The 23,694-nt window shown below is 41.3% G+C and overlaps 1 protein-coding gene across 2 annotated transcripts in view; it reads left to right on the plus strand.

Moving 5' to 3' along the window:
* The window catches only part of LOC134538557 (suppressor APC domain-containing protein 2), an 81,142-nt gene that overhangs the window by 26,192 nt on the left and 31,256 nt on the right, over positions 1-23,694 (plus strand). For both annotated transcript variants that reach the window (XM_063379979.1, XM_063379978.1), the window contains exons 3-6: positions 5,467-6,105; positions 6,720-6,817; positions 8,846-8,992; positions 14,473-14,676. In XM_063379979.1, coding sequence (XP_063236049.1) covers positions 5,467-6,105; positions 6,720-6,817; positions 8,846-8,992; positions 14,473-14,676 — 1,088 coding nt within the window. The remainder of the gene's footprint in view (positions 1-5,466; positions 6,106-6,719; positions 6,818-8,845; positions 8,993-14,472; positions 14,677-23,694) is intronic.

Raw genomic sequence — 23,694 nt, forward strand, 5'->3', positions numbered from 1 at the left:
AGCTTTACCCTGATTACCGATCATCAACCATTAACACACATTCTAGGTAGCCATTGTGGTATTCCGCAGCTCGCTGCCAATAGGCTGCAGCGTTGGGCAGTGCTTCTTCAGGGTTTCGACTACACAGTTCAGTACGCCAAAGGTGACGCCAATTCGAATGCTGATGGCCTCTCTAGGTTGCCACTTCCAAATGTTGAGCCTTCTTCAACCCAATTTTCATATTTGGATGTTGGAGTGTCAGAGTTTTTGCCAGTGACGCCTCAGGAAATCAGGCGAGAATCTGAAAGGGATGGAGTGTTAGGTAAAGTCATTAGGTGTCTTAGAGATGGTTGGGCCACGCAACTGTCTGACACGCTCAAACCGTTCTATGACAAAAGAAACGAACTTGCACTAGAAGGGGGCTGCGTTTTGTGGGGGCACCGGGTCGTCATTCCCCAAGCCTTGCAGGATCGAGTGTTGCAGGAGTTGCACACCAGTCACTTTGGTATATGCAAAATGAAAGCCTTGGCACGTTCGTATGTATGGTGGCATCGGATAGACAAGGATTTGGAGAGGGTAGTTTCTTCTTGTACCCCATGCTTCCAGAACAAGTCCTTGCCAGACAAGTCAATCCTGCTGCCGTGGGCGTGGCCCGACCGACCTTGGCAAAGAATTCATGTGGATATCGCCGGTCCATTCATGGGAAAGCATTTCCTAGTCCTTGTGGATAGCCATTCAAAATGGCCAGAAATCAGTGTTCTTCCCAGTATTACGTCGGATGCAGTGATAACACAGTTGCGTTGGTGGTTCGCTGTATACGGGTTGCCAGAACAGCTAGTTTCAGATAATGGTGTCCAGTTCTCGTCGGAAGAGTTCAGTCGTTTTTGTAAACACAATGCCATAAGGCACACGTTTTCACCTCCGTATCACCCTTCCTCAAACGGTCTGGCGGAAAACATGGTCAGAACCTTTAAAAACAAACTCAAGTCATTGGTTCACTCTAATGTTCCGCTCAACACAGCCTTACCCCGCTTCTTGTTGAGCTACAGAATAACCCCCCATACAGTCACGGGGGAGTCACCTAGCAGTTTAATGTTCGGTAGGGTTGTTCGTAACCGTTTGTCGTTGCTAGCCCCGTCTGTAGCTAACACTGTTGCAACTCGCCAAATGGGTTCGGTGGTCTCACGTTCCACCCTCAGGAACAGAGCTTTTGATGTGAATGACAGTGTTGGATTTACTGTTTATGCACGTGGGAAACAGAGTTGGGAGAAGGGGGTGGTCGTTGGCAAGTTGGGTCCACTCACGTACAGTGTGCAAGGGGCCAGCGGAGTCACCCATCGCCGCCACCTAGATCAGCTTCGCCCCCTTCCGCCGTTGTCGCAGATGGAGGCAAACACGGTCAGCAGCAACAACATGCGGGTCAGTGGTAGAGAAGCACAGCTGCCACCCTGCCACCAAACGTCCTCAACTTCGGAGCCTACAGGCGGCAGGGCAGCACTGACAGAAAAGGAGCCACAGGAAAACGTGATGGAAAGTGCAGCTGGCAGTGTCCAAAATGAAGAAAGGAGTAGGTGTAGTGATGCGGAAAGCGGGTTTAAGGGGTTTGTGCTAGGGGAAGACAGTGTATTCGTGAGTGGTGATGCCAGTAGTCAACAACGATACCCCAAAAGGAACAGGGTCCCCAAAAAAATGATGAACCTGTGATGTGTGTGAACATACATTTCTAGTAGTACTCTTTGTCCATGTGTCGTTGTTTGTTTGTTCGCTACTATGGGTAGGAGAGGAGTGTGGTATATTGTGCGCTGCCAGGTTGGCAACGCACGTCCGGACACACAGTTCCGGGATGGGAGGCTGGTGATACACGGCCAAACAAAGACTGAGGCGCAGTTTGTACATTGTAATCCCAAGGTTACTACAGCGGCTCTACAAGAGTCTGCCTCCTGTACAACTTATAACTGATTAATCATAGGACAGGACTTATCTAAAGGACACACAGTCTCGTGAACTTCATGAGCTCTAAGTTCCACAGTAATCAAATATTTTCAGGGTAACATCTTTCAACCTTTCACTTTCACTGCCTCTGAAGACTAAGTCCATTTCACCACCTCCAGAGACTTAAGTCCCACTACCTACGTATCTAACATAAGTAATTGTGAACGCCAAAGTAAATTTTATGATAGAGTCCTGAAATTGATGAGTGTTATTTATACAGCAGGACAAAAGGATCTCAAATAAGCGTATCACCTTTTCTCACGTAAACGTAATGTAAGGCTGTTATGTATCTTAGATATCTCTCGTTATTGCCAAGCGCCTAAGTGGAAAGTCCAGATAAAGTCAAGGTCGTTCAGTTGCTACCACTCCAGCACCTCCAGCTTAACAGAATCAACAATTATTACTGCCGACACAGTGCACTAAGTCCTTACCTAACTCGTTGGTTATCAGTCACTAAACTCTGAGATCAAATCAAAATTTTCTATCATCACAAGACACTTTACTCCAAAAATATTTTGTCACAGTGTTCGATGCAAAAATTTCTAAGTCCCACACTACTGGTTACCACAGAATCTCCACACTTACAATAGTGATGGAAATGTACCAAGAGTCCTATTCGTTGAAGACATGAGCGGCACAGCACGGCTACAGACATAGCTTCGTTCTGGAGCGAGGGCGAATGTGGCGGTTGGCGAATCTTTCCGAGGGCTTCTGCTGGAACTCTCCCCTCACTGCAACAGCTCGTGGGGGTCTAGGTATACCCGACCAAGTCGCCCAGCAGCATAACCCAGTGGCAAGATATCCATTTCCAAGTCACTTGACACAAGCAACACTTTTTTTTCGGTAAGCGAGGCTTTTTTCTATCTAGCATTTTTTTTGTTGAGGCCTTGCCATTTGCCTACCTCCCAGGGATGACTCATAGCACTAGCCATATAAAAAATCATTCAGGTCACAAAATACAAAAATGGGGAAAAGATAAGGGGGGGGGGGGGGTGGTCAATAGGCACAACACCATGTTTAGGCACATTCTTTAAACCGGCATTCTATGGTTCAGCATTGTTTAATCTGGCATTGTATGGTTCAGCACATTGTTTAATCAGGTATTCTGTGGTTCGGCACATTGTTTAATCTGGCATTGTATGGTTCTGCACATTGTTTAATCAGGCATTCTGTGGCTCGGCACATTTTTTAATCTGGCGTTGTATGGTTCAGCACATGGTTTAATCAGTCATTCTGTGGCTCGGCACATTGTTTAATCTGGCATTGTATGGTTCAGCACATTGTTTAATCAGGCATTCTGTGGCTCGGCACATTGTTTAATCTGGCATTGTATGGTTCAGCACATTGTTTAATCAGGCATTCTGTGGCTCGGCACATTGTTTAATCTGGCATTGTATGGTTCTACACATTGTTTAATCAGGCATTCTGTGGCTCGGCACATTGTTTAATCTGGCATTGTATGGTTCTGCACATTGTTTAATCAGGCATTCTGTGGCCTGGCACATTGTTTAATCAGGCATTGTATGGTTCTGCACATTGTTTAATCAGGCATTCTGTGGCTTGGCACATTGTTTAATCTGGCATTGTATGGTTCTGCACATTGTTTAATCAGGCATTCTGTGGCCTGGCACATTGTTTAATCTGGCATTGTATGGTTCTGTACATTGTTTAATCAGGCATTCTGTGGCTCGGCACATTGTTTAATCTGGCATTGTATGGTTCAGCACATTGTTTAATCAGGCATTCTGTGGCCTGGCACATTGTTTAATCTGGCATTGTATGGTTCTGTACATTGTTTAATCAGGCATTCTGTGGCTCGGCACATTGTTTAATCTGGCATTGTATGGTACGCACATTCTGTAATCTGGCATTATATGGTTTGGTACATTCTGTAATCTGACACCAATTGGACTTTTTGATGTAAAAGGGGGGGAGGGGGAAATTCAAAGCCAGTGACTACAGCACGAAATAAGGGTAGGTCTAGAATAATGAACAGTTGAGCCATTTGGCTCAGGAGTCACACACGAGCATTCTAGTGGGGGAATTCTTCAAACAGAATAGAGCCAACGTAGATGAGGAGAGTTACCTGCGATGCAAGTGTATTACGTGACCAAACTCACAGTGGTTAAGATCACAAATTATCAAATAATCAACTACTGCACTAGTAAATTCATGCAAAACATGATTTTTAGCACAGTTTTTACTAGACCAAAAAAAAAGTCTTTATGTGCATCAAACAAAATAATATATTAACAAAAATTAAAAAAAATAGTTTCAACATTTAAAGCAACACATTGCATTCAGTTTTTACGGTACTATCTGTCTGTAACGATTCTGTTGTCAAACAAGACGTTAAACTAAAGTAGATAATAAAATAAAAATCCACAGAGAGAAATTTATTGTAATAGTTATTCCTGCACTCATGTAAATATTTTGAAGGGGGCAAAAATTTTATTGTGGGTATTCCGGATTCCGACTGTTGTTATGGGCCTCCTAATGACAGTACTGCTCTGCCAGCATTTTTATTCGACTTAAGAGTTCATTGATACGTTTGGTTCATTTCAGTACAGTCTCTCCTGTTTTCTAGCAGGTTACGTTTCACATATTTCACTTTTCACCGCTACATTTCTGTAATGATTTTTTGAAATAGACCAATGCTCATTTGTATTTTTTCTTTCTATAGCTAGCAGCTTATTACAAGTTGTTTTGAGTAAAATTATCCCATACATTAATTTTTATTTGGTATTCTTATTAAAACTATAGAAGAAAAGGATGTTGTGTGTGGAATGAGGCAGATATCAATGTAAAAAAGGTGTGATTTTCATTTCATACATTTCTTCAATGTGTATTTTAAGTTATTACAGTGAAAATAAATACATATCACACACTATTTTAGCTAAATTCACCAATCATAAGTTTAAGTTACAAGCGACGGAGAATCAAAGTACTTGACTCTAAACAGATCACAAACTGTAGATAGGTTTTGAGATAATTTTTACCGCAGGAGATTTACACGAACCATTTCTTTGGAACTGACATTACACCTGAAGAATAAAAAAAATTTAGTTTGCAGTGGGCAACACAAAATTCCAGTACACATCTTAAAGAGTATAAAAATTTGTTTTAATTATGCATTTTTTAGAGTTGTGGACAGGAGTTCATGCAGTTGGCTGCATTGTTTTTGTGCTTTGGACCTTCGTAACAACTGTTCCAACCACCACCATTGCCACCACCATCAGCATGACTGCTACCACCACCAAGTCTACTACCACCAGCCCCACTCACACAACCTATACCATAGACAACAATAAAACCACACCAGCCAAAAAACCAACACCATCAACTCCCACTACTCAAGACATCACATAAATCATAAACAGTCAGCATTCATCGCAGACACTATCACTACAACCAATTCTTTTGTGACCACTAATGTTAGTGTTCATACATCATGTTTTGACACTGATATTATTTTTGAATGTTTGTTTGTTTCAGAAATCGAGTACAGATGGCAGGATGACGGAACTAAGGGCCTTCCGAAAGGAGTCATTGACAGTTTACAGAAGGTGACACCCCCAAACGGTCTCTTGTCATTTGAACGTTTCTGTGCCGGTTTGAAAATCTGCTTGCTGCGCAACCAGCTGGGCCAACCACACAAGCAGCCGCCCGCGGAGCCGTCCTCGTCCCAGCCCGTCCGCCCGCCGTCCGCGCCCATCCTGGACGTGGACCAGTCGAAGGCCTGGCCGGCCGGCAACACGGCCGCGGTGCGCCCCAACAACGCCATGCCCCAGCAGAGGACGCTCAGCATGCCGCAGCTGCTGGGCGAGAGGAAGGAGAACGTGCAGCCCGACCCGGGCGACCCGCGCAGCTACGGCGGGGAGGGCAAGCCGGCCGGCGTGCTGTACGGGCCGCCCAAGCCCCCCCGGCTGGCGGCCGGGCTCGAGAGAGGCGTGCCGGCCGCGGGCGGCGACAGGAACATGGACAAGGCGGAGATCCGCAACGCGCTCCAGAACTGGCAGATGGGCCTGATGATGGGGGACCATGCCGTCCCGGACAAGCGGCTCGTGTACCCGGTCGTCGACGCCAGAGCGGTCGTCCGCGGGAGCAGGAGTTCCGGAGATGGGAAACCATCAGGTGAGGTGATTCACGTTGTTGTAAACTGGTCAGAGTCCTTCTGCCCGGCTGGTTCTCAGCTGGCTAGCCGCTCAGTGGCTTATCTGACGTTTTAGAGATCTCGAGGGAGAATCAAAGACCTTGACTGTTTAAAACACTGTGCCTTTATTTTACTTGGCATATCCTACATACCTCGAACACTAACCATAACCAGTCGTCACCCAGTTCTTTCAATGAAAAAAATATACACAATATGAGATTGAGGACGTAGTACCATATCTGCCTCTCTATCTCACCTTGGAGTGCGGAATTTGTGACTGCAGCAGACCTCCCGACTAGGTGGTGTCTCAGCAGCGAGCCCGGGCCCCGTCAGTCAGTCAACCAAAGTCTCCATGTTTGTAACCTCAGGGTCCGTGGCAGTATTGACAAGCTCCTGGTTCATTCCCCCTTGCCGCAACAGTGCCTGGCCATGCCGATGTGAGGCAATGCCCCAATTTATTCAAGCTAATGACGCTTATACCTCTGCTTTCCTGTAAGGAAGCAATGATGTCCATCGTAAAAATAATGAGTGAAAACAAGACAAGAGTAGGCACCTAACTCATGCTGTTTTTTTCAAGCTTGTTTGTCTTGTTCAGGTCAGCCGGATCAGGGGGGAATTGCTTACAAGAAAACCACCAGTCGGCGGAGAGAGCCAAGAAGACATACGTTGCAGAACGGCATTGATTACAACATGGTGAGTGAGTCAGATAGATTACTTGAATAGAATAATTTTGATATCCTTAAAAAAGGACAGTTTTGTTGTGTAGTCAAAATTTTTAAGTTGTTGGGGGGGGGTCGGAGGAGAGATGTTTGTTATAGACATGTATAGACGTTTCTTGTCAAACTCCTCGAACCCAATCAAACGTATATGTAATAGTGCTGAGCCGAACCCGGTTCTGATTATCGAAACCGGCCGATATAATCAATATCAGAGTCGTGCACGATTCACATAAAAAATGCAGGTATTAAAACCGATAAATTTGTACGTTTTAATACTTAAACATTGTTTTTTATTACATGATCCCAACCGAGTTTATTTATCCATTTCTACAAAAATTTCGCTAAACAGAAAGAAAAAATATGGTTACAGTCTACAGCGTATGTGTATGCGTTAAAAAATCAAAATACAAAAGTATAAAAAGGCACAAGTAGTTTATGAACTCACTCGGGTTATGCCAGGTATTGTAAAATTTCAACTCGAGGCGTTCAAAAACTGATGCAAATGAAGCTTTGTTTGCGTTGCAGTAACTTTCCAAACATAAGCCCGTGTTTAAGCAACGACGTTGAAAAATGACGTAAATATAGTAACAGCCTTTTTGTTTAATAGGCCTGCAGCGATGCAACACGTCTGTATAGCTAACTTCATTTTCATTAGAAACCGTAATGTAACTTCTTGCAGTATATATATAGCATACACTATTAAAATTGATAGTAGCGAATTTGAAACTGATTCTTCGGTGCCGTTATCACAATAAAAACAAGCTGTTCGGAAGTGATGATGTGTACTTCACGGAACAAGTATGTGCTGTACCAAGATGGCGTCCACAACAATCGAGGGCCAAGGAAGAGCAAGTCATCACAGCGTTGCCAGATGCAACGGCATTTCCACCGTTGCCATAGCTGTAGCAAGGTACAAGCATTCGTAGTGTAGCGGCTAGGTTCTGTTTTTACCTCTTTGTTGTAGTAATTAATCTGCATTTATTAAACATTTTGACGTGACGTCTAATAAATCGATGAACGCTGGCTGCACGCACGAGAAAGGATGACTTATTGTCCCGTCATGCTTTGTCCCGTTGCGCTCATTGTACGCTTGCACCGAATCTATCTCTCTTCCACTCGATTGGAACCACCATCGATTTGACTTTTTCGAGGCACATTAAACTTGAAACACTCCCATTCGTTTCCTACTTTTCCTATCATCGTCCTATCCTTAAGAAAATAACACAGATTGGAAGAAGTTAAATAGCAAACATGTATAACAGTTATAGTTAAAATAATCTGTTCGTTAAAGTAATAAACATATTTGAATTAATGAGTGCAAATAAAAGTAAATTTATCAATGAAATTGTAGATTTCATTTCATTCCTTCTTTGTATCCATACAAAATAGTGATAATTCAATAAAAATGATTCAATTTTATTCATAAAAGTATGCAATCTTTTCATCAATGTTTTGTAATGACGTTGTCACGTTAAACTATCATCCGTAAACCGACTTTACAGACAACCAATATTTTTATAAGTTATATTTAAAGTTATGGTCATTGATTTGTGTTATTGCATTATATTTCTAAAGTAAAATATGTTGGCTTCATCCAACACACTAGTAATAACATTTAGGCAGTATCGGTAATGGAATCGGCAGTATCGGTAATGGAATCTGCAGTATCGGTAAATTAGTATCGGTAGTATCGGAAAAGGCTCAAAATCTGTATCGGCTCAGCACTAATATGTAACATATACTCATATAATAACTTGCAATAGGTGAGTCAGATTTTTGTTATAATAGATTAAATTATATTTAAAAAAAAATTGCTAAGTCCCATACATGTGTTTTTACAACAATGGTCAATTTAAAATGTTGGTTATTAAAATAAAATATATTTGCACTGTATTTGTGTGTGTAACTTATTTATTACTGCTGTACGTATGAATTCACCAGCAGGCTGGTTGTTATTGAGCAGGAAAAGGAATCGTCAGGTGACGTAACGGCATGTTCGCAGCTGAAGAGGATGAAGCAGATCGAACAGGAGAAGGACGTGCTGATTCAAGGGCTGCAAGCGGTCGAGCGAGCCAGGGAGTGGTATCTCAAGCAAGTTGGCACCGTGCAAGAGAAAATGAAGTATTTAGGAAGAATGGGGTCTCACATGGTAGGTACTGTACTAAAACAGGTGTTGGCACAGATGTTACTGTGTTTTCTCGCATAATCGTTGCACATTTTATATTAAAGTCAAGTTTGAAAAGTAGGGGTGCGAAGATTATGGGGAAAAAAATTTTTTTTAGGTAAAGTTGTTCATAAAAACAAATCCTGTTCATGGAAAGTACGTTTATTTAAAAAAAGGTAGAGTATACAATATACAAGAGCACGCCAAACAATTTATATTAATAATTGATGCAACAAAAACCTTTCTTCAACTTTAAATAGAAAAACAAAATCTGTAACCCGAACACAAGCCACTTGAATATGGAACTAACACGTAACTATTGTTGTAGTACACATTTACCACGAAAGAGTGCGGGACATCAAATGTATTTAACTCGGCACTCGACAGAGAGTGCGCGTTGCATGAATCGGCGAGGTATTGATATTCGACTACATGTGCGCGCTCTATACGGGAAGCAACATAACCAAACATGAATGATGCCAACTAGCGCTGGCTACATTTTTATAAGCGGTACACCGCGGCGACGCAGACGAATAGATGAAGGTTATAACATTTAAAAAGTCTTTAAAAGAATATTTACACATCAGACAACTTAGTATTTCCGTTAATTAATTAAGTAAGTGGTAATGTCCGAATGAATATTATATTTCTACATTAAAATACACCATTTTATACGGAAAAGATACCTATACAAAGCGCTCGGAATCTAATAGCGGGACCAAAAACATCATGCGACGTTTACACGAGAAGATTTTTTATCCAAATTTTGCCGCCCAAAATATGGGTGCACGATTATGCGAGTGCAACGATTATGCGATAAAAGAGGGTATTAATAATTTTTATTTTCTGAATTTTATTAATTATGACATTATAAACAGTATTTTGCTTTGAAATGTTATCCATATCTAAGAAACCGAGAACTCTATGTCTATTGTTTTTTGAATGTCAACGCATTGCACAGACTCCTATCAGGACTATAAGTCATGATATTTGTAAATTGAAATTTGGTGTTGAATCCACTGAATTTTATGATCAAACTAGGGGTTTATTTTTAAAAGGCTAATGATAATTTTGGTGCATTAGTTCTCTTAAATACTGAAATCACTTGACAGTGCTGCGGGGAAAATGTGATCACCCTCTTTTATCGCATAATCGTCGCACCCGCATAATCATCGCACCTATATTTTAGGCCGTCAAAATTGGGATAAAAAAACTTCTCGCGTAAACTCGCATGATGTTTTTGGTCCAGCTAGTAGATGCCGAGCGCTTTGTGTAGGTATCTTTTCCGTATAAATATATATATTATAAAGTAGAAATCTAATATTTATTTGGTCATTACCACTTACTTATTTAATTAACGGCAATACAAAGTTGTCTAACGTGTAAATTTTATTTTAAAGATTTTTTAAACATTATTTCCTTTATCTGATTGTCTGCGTCGCCACGGCGTACCACTTATAAAAATGTAGTCAGTGCATCATTCATGTTTCGTTATGTTGCTTCCCGTATAGAGTGCGCGCACGTAGTCGAATATCAATATCTCGCCAATTGAATGCAACGCGCGCTCCATGTCGAGTGCTGAGTTAACTACATTTGATGGCCCGCATTCTTTCTTGGCAAGTGTGTACTACGACACGTTAGTTCACATCAGATTTAAGTGGCTTGCGTTCGCGTTAGAGTTTTGGTTTTTCTATTTAACGTTGAAGAAAGGTTTTTGTTTAATGAATTATTAATATAAATTGTTTGGCGTGCTCTGGTATACTCCACTTTTTTTAAATAAACGTACTTTCCATGTACGGGTTTGGTTTTTATGAATAACTTTACCTAACAAAAAAATTTTTTTACGCATAATCGTCGCACTCCTACTTTTCAAACTTGATGTTAGAATAAAATGTGCGACGGATATGCTAGAAAACACGGTATTTATCTTACGTTTAGCTATTTGGTGGCATCAACCTTTAGAGAAATTTGACATGTTGCTTGCCCAGTGTCTCTGAAATGGATGTAACCTTCCTTACATTAGGACGTACTTGTAATTAATTAGTACTTTATCTTGTTGCAGTAGTTAACTAGTCACCAATGTTTCATTGTTCAGCATCCTGAATTAACTATGTAAAAAATAAAAACCTGTATTTATTAAATGTAGGATATCTTCGATTGTATGTCACACCCTCATTTTCAAAGTTCGAGTCACATCAAGATGAGTCTTAGAATTAAGTGAATTCAGAAAATGCAGGACGTTATTGAACATGAGATAAACCTTAGTTATTTTGAGAGTACAAAAAGGTACAAAAAATGTGCATTTTACAATAAAATAAATTAGGTAATAAAATAAAATGAGTAGAAGTCAGTTGACTTTTAATTATGTTGATTTTGTCATGTGATGGAAACATTACAATTATGTGTGAACCAATGTTTGAAGCTATTGCTGGTAGAGAGTACAGAAGCGTCTTTTTCTCGACCATGTAATCTGTGTGCGTCTAGGAAGGGGAATCGTACTTTACTTCATATTTGTTACTATGTATAATTGTGTGTTCATGAATTTAAGGAGTTCTGCATTTGATCTTCTCGTGGACCACTGAGAAGCAAAGAACCAATGAGTAGGGACCCCAGAAAATGGTAAATAAAAATGGCTCATTTCAGTGTAAAAAAATTACAAAAGCAGTGAAAAAAATTGGTGTAAAAATAAGCAATCAGTAGTGACTAGAGACCCCAAAAAATTGTAAAAAAATTATGCCATTGGCGGTGTAAAAAAAACCTCATAGCGGTACATATAAATGAGGAAAGCAGTGTTTACGAATATGTTATATTGTACATAAAAATACAGTTATAAATAGCTGTTAAATTTTGTATGTGAAAATCTTCTTCACATAAACAGGAAAAATGTAAAAACTTCGTTAAATGATTCATTCGATTAAACATTGTTATACTATTTGTTTACAATACTTCACATATGATACCTAGGTACTACTCATCTCAAGAAAATACTTATTCTCACATGGTACTTTGGTACAGTTTTAAAACCTGTTTTGTAAGTCAGTATTTTTTATACAGTCTCATTTAAAAAAAAAAAAATTGTTGTAAACTAAAGAACACGGGGCTTTACAAAGACTAAACACGCCTTAAAAAAAGTAAAAACATTTGAAATATTCCTTTAAAAATCCTAAGTTACAATACACAGTATTTCAATATCCAAATTCAATTATAGAGTCTATCTCACTGTACATACTATAAATTCTCCTCTGCAGGCAAGTTTGGTTGGTACACAAATGTGTAACACAACAGTTACCATAGTATCTTTCATAGGCACTACAAAGTAGCAGACTCTGCCTTACATCGGCCCACTTTGTATGTCGTTTCATCACACATGAATACAATCTGTTTGCTTTTACAGTATGCCTCACTGCTTCCTTATTTGTCTGGCCAATTTTTGGGACATAAGTTTCTCTAAGAGTGTTGGCTGATGGCAAATCCCCTGCACCTAAAATGTATATATAACTTACAATATACTTATAAATAGGTAGCATTTATAAGGTTATCGCTGAAAATATTAATGGGCTAATTTACCCAAAACAATTCTTAGCCAAACCTAACCTAACCTTTTCAAGATTACTGCATCAATCAGTCAAAAATATCTTGTGGTGTGCTCACCATTTCACAATGCAATCCATCCTATTTGTGTGTTTGTTAATCTGAGGTACTTGCATATTTATTTGAAGTAAGGTAAGTTGGGCCTAAAGGTAAGTTAATTGATAATATTGTAGGCCTACATATGCTTATGAACTTTTATTAGAGGGGGAAAACATTTATAAATAAATAAGGCTAACCTTCTACATGGGTGTTAAACCATTCCCTCATAGCTGGATGATCAGCTTTCCAGATTTGTTTAGATACGGAAGAATGCTTTACAAAATAATTGTCTTTTTTGTTTTGTTTTGTGTGTGTCATTTGCCACATGCTTTTTGCACGTGTCTTTGCTTGTCCAATCAACCCGCATGTTGCAGAACTTGCACATCATAATTTTGTCCCGCTGATCAAAAATATAAAATCCATCCGATTTCATCTCTCTTTCACGATCAAACATTGTCGAAGTTTTCAGCATCTTAGCCATAAATTCAATTGTATCACAAAACTTACAAAATGTGGACGGTAGTTGTAAACACTTATAGATATGTGCACATAAAAATGACTGCCATCTTAGCTCCATGCGATTAAATTAGGTTAGAAAAATTGACACCAGTGCGCCTAGCGGCAGAAACGACCATTATTCAAAACACGAACACTGTGGACAGTCAATTTTGTTATGTTGGCAGTGCGCACATATTGATTGTTGAAATTTGTTACATTTTGTTTTCATTTGAGATGGCAATATTTACTGCTTGTAAACAAGTAATAAAAATATGTGGATTTCAGTAACGTGTCAAAACGAAGATGATAATATCACGGCACTAGTCTTTCAGTCTATGTTTATTTCACACCTATGTTTATGATGGCGTAAATAAATATAACTTGCGACATAAGGACATTATTTTGTGCGGAAAAGCGTGAATTTCGCGCAAAAATTCGTGAATTTCGCGACTATGTCAAAATCAAAGGAAAGTCGCAAAATTTGTTTAAAGTATAAAATTTTCGCGTTATTTCGTGAATTTCGTGCTTCACCATTTTTCGGGGTCTCTACCAATGAGCTACACTGTGCACAAGTTGTGTTTCTTACTGTATTCACAGTCCTCAGCTGAGCACTCTCTTCATTTTATAACTGCTGAGGATGAGCAGAGGAGTAGGAGAAGAAAGTAGGAGTTATAGTGTGGAATGAATACTATATCTGGTGTGAAAATTAGCAATAAAAATGCTTGTCTTTTTAGTTGTTTGTAGGGATTGCAGTGAAGCAATAATAATGACATGGAAATGCAATAACCACAGGCGTGAAGGTTGAGTGGATAGAACACTCGCCACTGGGGTTTGATTCCTCGTGAGGTCGAACCTGGATTTTCGCGAGTGGGAAATGTGGCAGACGTTGCAGTGACCTTTGTGTTTTCTCGGGGTGCTCCTGCTTGCCTACACTATTTCATTCCTTCGCTGCTATCTCATCTCACCTCTCATCTTCTTCAGGCTGGTCTGTCCCTCGGATAGGGCAGCCGGCTCCTCTGATAAGTGTCAGCCCCATTCCATCCACGTAGACCCTGTGTCTCAGGCGGGAAACTACATGTCGATGTTCATTTTTCAAATGCGATGAACCGAGACGGAGGGTGGAGTAATATTTTAATAGTTTAGGGAGTCTCCAGACCTATCTATCATGGTTTAGTAGGTAAGAGCCAATTTCACCATAAACAACAAATATTTTGAGTTTGAAAATAATTGGAACACTCCAAGGCAACCAAAAGTATAAAGGTATTATTTTGTACGTTGGTGGTAGGCGCGAGGAGTGTGTCGGAAGATGCTACGGGACGCGCTGTGTGTGGGGGCAGGAGCAGTGGACGGAGGCCCAGCAGGAGCGACTGGACCTGCAGCGCGCCCGGGTGCTGGAGGTGAACCGCCACCTGGCGGCCCTCGCCGACAGCTGGGAGCGCGGCGGGCTGCCCCTGCACATGAACCTGGCGGTGCACCACCCGCCCCCCGCCCCCCACCACATACTCTCCCGCCTCAAGCAGCAGAACCACCTGCTCACCGAGGTACGTTTATTCACAATTATAGAATATTATTACAAAAAAAATATTATAAGTAAATCTGTCATGATGCAACAATTTTTACAATACAGTCAAACCTCGATTCTACGTACACTCACGGTTCTCCAAAATTTGTCCGTACGACCGAGTTGTACGTACGAACCAGTGAGGCCAAATTGCGTCCATTTGTGGCTACCCCCCCCCCCCCCCCCCCCCCGCAACCTTTTTCCCACCGCTGCCACGGGAAATGAATTGCCGTTGCCGTGTCTATACACGGCACGTACATGTGCCTTCGGCAAACAAGTAAATTTTTTACATGTACGTATGTTTATTATGCTGTAAATATTCTATTCATGCAGAAACAACACTTGAGCTAATCAAACATAAAAATAACAAAAGACTCAACACTATGTTTAGGCCAAAAATACAGCTTACAAAGGCAGTATGGTACGCCGTGTTTTTACATTTTTGATATTTTATATCAATAAAATAATAATAATAAATAACACATAACATATGTGCTCAAATAAAAAAATTAGTGGCTTCTTTATAAATGTAGATAAGATTAGCTAGTAGGCCTAAAAACATCAAGAAAAACGTAACGTTTATAGGCTGCAATGAGCATTTTAAATCGCAAAATATATATATTTTATAGAAAAGTTTATTTTATTTCTAAACATGTATTAATTCAAGCCTAGGCATAAAAGAAGCATAGCAATGGGTATCACACGCTACACACAGCAGAATATTACGTCGCACTTTAAGGCCATGCTCGGTAGTTTTTTTTTCACGTTGGTGCAAAGAACTCAAATAGTTTTTAACAGAATGCCTTGAAATAATTTGAGACTGCGTAAAGTATTACTATGCACAATTAATCGTAGGCTGTTTGAAAAATAACGCACCGTTTGTCAGCAATAAATTATTTTGCGTCATTTTGGCTTATTTTTGTACCAAAATATATGATACTTCGGGTGCAAGATTCTAAAAATCCGTTGGGTTTTTTTGCAACGAAAAAATTAAGATCGGGCCTACAAACGTTGACATATTATTGTCAAACCGTCGTAGCGATATTGTGATACAGATATTATTCTCTGTTCACTCTTAGCTGAGTTTTGAAATAAACAAACACCGTCGTATCACTGCGCCGCGTCAGCAAGTGATAGGCTGAATTCATCTTGCGCGCCAAGCACTAGTTACAACACACACGCTTCAGTACAGGCGGTGCTAATAAAATAATGGAGAAGTAATATAACAGGAAAATGGTGCCGTTTGTTTGGAATAAATCATTTTCAAAATCGCTGCAAAACTACCAGGCATGGCCTTAAACAAAAAATAAAACAGGCCTATTTTTGCACAATATTTCCACTTACCGTTTTAGTTTCATAACATTAGTTTTAAACCTACGCAAAAGTTAAGCATTTCTAAAGTTATATGAAGCATAAACATATTATACTGTCACGGAAAAACTTAACACATTAAAAAAAACATAACGCCTACATTTTTTTTAAACACATAGCACTGACACACAAGCGGGAAATAATCACCACAATAAAAATAACTTATGAAGAAATAAATTGACACTCGGCAACACAAAACTTTAATTCTTATGGAAGAAGTCTACAATGGACGCCTGTTTCTTTTTACCAGAACTGTTTTCTATTAAATACTCTTTGATGTTTTCCCACTGCCTCAAAATATCGGCGCTCGCACTGCTATCAAACATGAAGGTGTTTGAGATAACGTCTACTGCATTAAGAACACTTGCCCTTGTCGGATTTTGCTGTTCTTCACTGTCCAAATCGCAGCTCTCGTCATCAGACGACTGGTTTTTTCCACTGACAATCTCCTCGTCGCCGAGTTCACCCCAAGCTGCCAAGATGTCATCGGCCGTGACGTATTCTTCATATGAACAGTTTGGGGTCAGTTTTTGCCACGTTTTCTCGTCACACGGCCAGGTAATTGTGCCGTGGGCTCGTTGACACTCTGACGTGTTTTGTCTGGGCTCCGATGAAGTGCCTGGTGCGGGCTCCGATGATGTGCCTGGAGTGGGCTCAGACGAACTGCCTGGCTGGGTTTCGGCGGACGTACCACTCGGCAACATAGCAGTAACAGGCATGGGTTCGTCAGGATCACTTGCATTTTCGTTTTCTGGCAGAGTGGCTAAGGCATCTGTATTGTCAGCTCCAAAGTTTGCGTGTCGAAAGCAGTTCGAAATGGTCTCTGGTGTAATTTCATTCCAGCTAGCAACAATTCCGTGTAGGGCTTTGAAAACGTCCCACTTCTTTTGCGGCCGCCCCAGATCCAGAGATAACACCAAGCTGCGCACAAGTTTTCCTTTAAAATTCAGTTTCAACTGCTGGATAATGCCTTGGTCGAGGGGCTGAAGAATGCTGGTGGTTGTTGGCGGCAAGAACACTAGCTCAATGTTGGTTAAATTATCCACAGCTGGATGGGCAGGGCAATTATCAACAAACAGTACTATTTTCCTGTTTCGGCAACCCATACGAGCATCAAAAGCCCGAAGCCACTTGGTGAATACAGTTGAAGTGACCCATGCTTTTTTATTGTGGTCGTAATCACATGGAATCATGTTGTTTTTGAAACCGCGTGGCTTTTTAAACTTGCCTATAACTAATGGCTTCATTTTATCGCTGCCGTCCATGTTGCAGCATACAGGTTGTCTACCGACCCTGGAAAACCTGGAAAAATCAGGGAATATTGTAATCAGGGAAAAATCAGGGAATTTTTGTTTGGCAGGTTGTAGTTGGAAATACGTTTTTTTGTTTATTGATTCGCTTGCATTGACGTAGCCCTCCCATTTTTATTTTTGAATGGCAAATAACGAACAGTTCCCACGTCAAAATTCTTTTATTTACCATCGGATTCGGAAGTGGCATCAAATCACGTGATACAATCTGGTTCAAGCTGGTCTGTTATCCTGCTGACTTGACGTGCTGCAGCATGTGCTTCCCACGTTCAGATTATACCGACAGGTGCATTTCATTTTAAGTATTTATGGATGCCCTCAACGTAAACTGGGCATTTTTGTTAGCTTTGGAAATACGTATTACAGACACTTTTGGTGAAGATTCGCCATCATTGCTAGAAATTGGTGGCTGTGGGCTTCATACGGTCCATGGTGCTTTCAAAACTGGAATTTCTGCTACACAATGGGACGTAGTTAGTTTTTTGAGGCACAGTTACTATTTGTTTAAGCACGTACCTGCAAGGAGGGTAGATTACATTAGAATAACTGGATCAGAGATTTTTCCCAAGAAATTTTGTGCAATCAGATGAACACGGCAGTTGCTGAGCATGCCATGAAAAAGTTACCCCACCTGAAGAAATTTGTTAGTGAAATTTCTATTTCATCTGTCTCTTTCAGTGTAATGAAAAGTGCTCTTGAAGATAATCTTCTAGAAGTAAAATTGACATTCTTCCACTCTTTGGCATCAGAGCTGGAATTGTTTCTTACAATGTTCCAAAGTGAAGCACCCATTGCACCTTTTCTCTGTGAATCACTGGTAGACATTGTATTAGCTTTGGCAGGAAATTTTGTGAAAGCAGAGGTATTGAATTGCTTTAAGGTGAAACACAATGTATCTCGATTGGATGTAGATAACCAAGAAAATCTATTGACTGCTGTGCCGAATCAGTGCTACTTTATGCACGATTTTTTTATTTTCTTAGTTTTACAAAATTTTAAATTTTTTTATAACTTCAATTTTCCTCCTTCGCCCGCTGCTTTCGCCCCCATCCAAACTTGTTCGGTCGAGTGTACTGGCAGGTTAGCTTGTTGAGCAGTATAGTGCTCTCACCGCCGTTTCCCACCAAATTTGCTGGGTCTAGCCGACTACAGGGCTATCATCAGCAACGGTATCCACTGGCCGTCGCGTCTCGTCACGAGTTTAGCGCTACGCGTGACGAAAGTAGCCGCCCTAAGCTTCCCTTGGTCACCTCCACCCCTTCTCGGAGGTGTGCTGAAGTTTGCGGTCTCTAACACGTTTTGGTGTCCTTTTTTCAAGCTCCGCCGCACGTCCCGACGCCTGGCCGGCGAAGTCTCCCAGGGCAGGTCATTCACCGGACATACCCCCCACCCCGTCCTGGTCCACAGCGGTCATCGGCCAGCCGCTGCAATGACCAACCTCAAGGCCAAAATCCCCCCCACTTGCAAAATGACGGCCACCAAGTGCCGCGATGGTCTCTGCGAGACTCCGATCTGCATGCCCACGCCATCTAGCGGCGAAAGGACGAACTAGCTGAGAGCGAGAGCGCACTACTGACCACCCTATCCCCACCAGGAGAAACAGTCGACCTCACACTCAGTCGATAGGTCGCCGGAGCCCTTTTTTTTCTTTCGGAACCATTCGGGTTCCCTTCGGGTTTTCCGAAGCCCCTCCCCTGGACAGGCGACCAAAGACAGCTTTAATTAGGCGAGCCGGCGCCATTTTTGACGATTCGGCAGGCAGCACGCGGTAAGGGCGGATCTCTCTTCGCAGCCCGAGACAACGCGCTTCTGAAAAGTCGTGAACGGCTTTCTCTAAAGCATGTAGTTGGTTATCAACAAGGCCATGTGCCTTAGCACTCAATTTATAATTTTTTTTTTGCTGCCCGAAATAGTTTATTTTTTGAAATAGTTTTTTTGTCTTTACTTATTATTCTTCATGGCGACAGCAATCTTCCGCGTCGCGCATCACCTGGCCATCTCCAGGGACCGACCTGATCTACTCCACCCCGCAGCTTAGGTAAGTTATTTCGTCGCCCCACACACACCTTTTCTTTTCCGGTTCTCGGGGGCTTAACTTCGCCCAACATCAGCCGCCTGTTAACCAACCTAATTTGATGGGAATACTGGTTGCAGGCGGGGATCAAGAACTAGGATGAGAGATTCCGCTCCAAATTCAACTCCCATGCAGTTCATGAGTTAGTTCACCGAAATTCATCGCCTCCTGCAATCGGAGAATTTCTCAAGAGTGCCAGCTTTCAACATATTTTTCCCTGAGTGGAAAAAACCCTAAAATAATTTATAATTCTGAACAACCAGTTTCAGGACACTTTTATTCATTTAACGAGTAAATGTAATTTTTTTTATAATTTGTCTTATGAAGAGCCTGCGCTCTCAATATTCAATGGCCTGTAAAGTTAAGAAACCAAATGACCTTAAATTCAGTCAAATATAACCATTGTTACTTATTATAATATCTCGCCCCGGGGCCTCCCATTTGGTTTATTGTTTAACAATATTTAATGTATTAAGTATAGCAAATAAGGTCAACAATTTTCTTGGTATTTTGTTTCGGCTGTAATGCCATGGGTTATCTTCAGTGGAATAAGGTTTGTAAAGTAGAAATAACAGCAACAAAATCATTAAGTAAATGCCAATGTAAACCAAACCAGATCTTATTATTTTCTTATCCTTGATCACGATCCACATAACTTTACCAAGTTTTAAGGAGGTTAATCATAAATTTTGTTGTGCGTGCGCTGTGCCCCTATGGGTAATGTGTTTAGTACTGTTTCTGCCTGGCGCTTCCACGGCCAATCTATATTTGTTCTTTAGACGAAATTTCATATTGAGCGCAGCGGCACGTTACAAATTGGTAGCAGAGCGTGGTTACGGTTACAATGTGGTAGCAGTTTGTGTGGTTATGGTTACTCTTAAATTGTTAACTGTATTGTGGTTTGATTTATGAGAATGCTTTAAATTTATTTGGTATAAATATTTTTTTTTTTGTTTGTCACTAAGATTTTCGTTATATAGTATTATTGTAAGTCCTAAAACTGGCTTAACTTTTTACTAGTAAATTTGTAAGTTAAAATTTCAGTTAACTTCCAGCGACGTTTTTCTTACGCGGCCCGAGGTCGCCCGCGAGCGTCGGACCCCCAGTTGTGAGCTTATCTTGAGGACGTGTCCCAGCCACCCCTCCCCCGTCCCTGTGCGCCGCTTATCTCTCACGGTGCACGTTCGTGGTGTCGTCTTCAGTTCACCGCCCTGTGCGTCCTGCACGACCTTCGCAGACCACTGTCCGCCCGCCGTGGCCTTGTTCTTTTCTTTTCTCGAGCAGCAGAAGTACCAAATTAATGTTGACTAAACTAATATATTTTTCATTATTTTGGGCACATACTTCCCGACCTGCTGTGGTACTGATGATATTATTAAACTAAGCTAATTTAAGAGTGTCTTATGTATAGAGTTTAAGGTAATTTTAAACAATAAGTTTAAGTTCTACGTGGGTTAGTTTTGAACAATCCACACCAAAAATTTAGTTTATTTGTTTGTATTTGTAAGATTGTACCAACTTCAAAGAAAAGTAATTGCAATCATGCCCACCCCGGAGTACCTCCTCCGTGACGAGCTAACATACGAACTCAAGTTTCGAGGCTTATCAGACCTCGGCGACGTGGCCACGCTCCGAAAAAGACTCCGAGCTGCTTGCGCCGAGGAAATACAACCACACATTACGCACCTCACAAACCTAGACCCGTTGAGTGAGTTTAATTGTGTTTGTAGCAAGTTCTATGACATACACAGCTACATCAATTATGTCGGAGAGGAAGCAAACAGAAACAACATTCTCCGTACGCTAACTCGCTTGACACATATCGGCACGAGGTTTACTAACCTCAAGATACTAGCCGCAAATAAATTAAATGGAATCTACCAAACCGAGATTGACAAATGTAGACAGCAGATCCCTGCCCTATGTTTCAAACTGCGGAGTAAGTTGGACACACTTGATCAAACATCCTTAGAACCTGTAACTGCAGCTGCAGGAGCAGAGTTTCACACTCAAGTACCGCAACCTCCAAAACAAATGGAAACCAGAGGTAGCCCAGTCCCTACACCCCCTCCTTTACCCTCCTCCCCTCCATCTCCACCAGTAACACCACGCCGTGAGACATTTCCTGTCATCACCGCAACAGCCATTAACGAGCAGTTTTCCTCCGCGAGTGTCATGGCGACTGGTGATCACCAGAGCACCAAGGTCACCTACGCCCATCCCAGCCAATCGTTCGCAGCTCACCCTTTCCATCGCCCCAAACCCATATACCTCCCCTCCACCTCACCCGCCATTTTCAACCCCTATCGGCAATTCAGCTCCACATTTTCATCCCTTCAAACCTCCCCGGAAACCCACCCCATCTCCTCGGCCATTGGAAAGTCAGCTTCGCCGCTGCTAAATTTCACTTCCGACCTGGCAGTGACTTTGCCACATAACTTATCCGTGCCACCCGGTGACCGAGTAGAGTCACAACTGCCATACATCAGCCCCGCCACCTCATACCTGCCATTGGCCCCGCAGGTATATCAGACTCAAAATCATCCACCACCTCAACCAGCTCCACCTCCACCCCCTAATCCAGCACCGAACCCGGTACCTGTATTCTCTAACTCAAATCAAGCAGTTGGAGGTAGTTTGTATGCTAAGATTCCACATCCCGTGGAAAGGCTCTTAACTAATTTTAAGGAAACCACAGGATTGGAACCCAGAAATCTAATCGATTTTCTCAAACATTTATTTAGGGTCAAACAAAAGGCTAATCTTCCGGACAGGGAACTGCTGGAAATCATTTTTCCCTTTACACAACCACCCTTGAGTGAGCGAGTTACGCTCGCGATTGAACAAAATTATTCATTTGATCAATTTCACGAAGATATACTAAATTATTTTATTCCAGCCCGTTTGATGACCAACATCAGGTTGGAATGGTACAACAGGCTACAACAAAGAAATGAAGCCTTACCTAATTACATAGCAGACATCAAACTAGCCGCTCAAATTCTTCGGTTGCGAGTGTCTGAGAGTGAGATAGTTTCTAACATACTTGATGGAAATAACCCTCAAGAAAGATCGCGGGCAGTTTTTCAGGCCCGACCACAAAATTTTGCCGAGCTTGATCGCTTGTGCATCTCCAACACAAATGTAGAATACGCAGACCACCAGCGAAATCGAGAAGCTAATGTCTACACCCACAACAATACCAGAATAACAAAAAATAAACAGCAGTATTATAACAAAAATTCGCAACAAAAAACAGCAATGAACATGTCGCTAAGCCTCAAAATAAAGATGAACGGATACCTGTCTGCAGGTACTGCAAAAAACCCGGGCACTACATTGAACAGTGTCGTGCAAAAAACTATCGCCCAAACTATCAAAATTCGCGAGACTCAAAAAAACGTGTAAATCGCTGGCTAGAAAAAATTCTTTCTGAGCCAGCCGCCCAAACAACAGTTAGAAATTTTTCCCTTCACATCGACCCTAATGCAAAATTCGACCAAAAACTTCAACAAAACACAGCTTCCCCACACAGAGAAAAAAATAAACTAAGAAAACAAAAACAAAGGCGAGCTAAGAAAAACAAAGCTCGTCAAGTCAATCAAATGGAACATTGCAACACTGTTAGGCCTATGTGCAAAAGATGTAATTGTCCGCGAACCACGGACAAAAGAACGTGTCATGATATTTTAGCTAATCTACCGACAGTTCTACCCTATGCCAACACAACCGTAGGAAAACAAGAAATCCCAGGACTAATTGACACGGGATCAGTGCGCTCGTTCGTGTCGGGCAAGTTCTTCAGAAAATTACAACAAGATAATATCATTCACAAAACACAGCCCATAGATATACAGTGTTTCACAGCGGCTGATAAGCCTTTGAAAGTAAAGTTTGCAGTTATTGTTAAAATTAAAATTGATTTGTTTTCGTGGACTTTTCCATTTTTGGTAGCTGATGATTTGGCGACTGATTTAATATTTGGTTCTGATTTTATTGCAAAAACTGGCATGATAATTGATTTACAAGCACGTAAATTTCATTTCCAATTTAATAAGCAAATTTTAATTTCCTTTGTATCCCCCGACACGCAGAGTCAGACTCATGTCAACACCCTCCAGTCAGTTTCGAACAGGGAAAACAACGTTTCACTTGCCCATCTCAGTCACGGACAAAGAAAAGAAATAGAAAATTTGTGTCACAGTTTTTCAGACGTTTTAAGTGAGAAATTAGGACGCACTCA

This window comes from Bacillus rossius, chromosome 13 (genome assembly GCF_032445375.1).
Source record: "Bacillus rossius redtenbacheri isolate Brsri chromosome 13, Brsri_v3, whole genome shotgun sequence".
Classification (NCBI taxonomy): Eukaryota; Metazoa; Arthropoda; class Insecta; order Phasmatodea; family Bacillidae; genus Bacillus; species Bacillus rossius.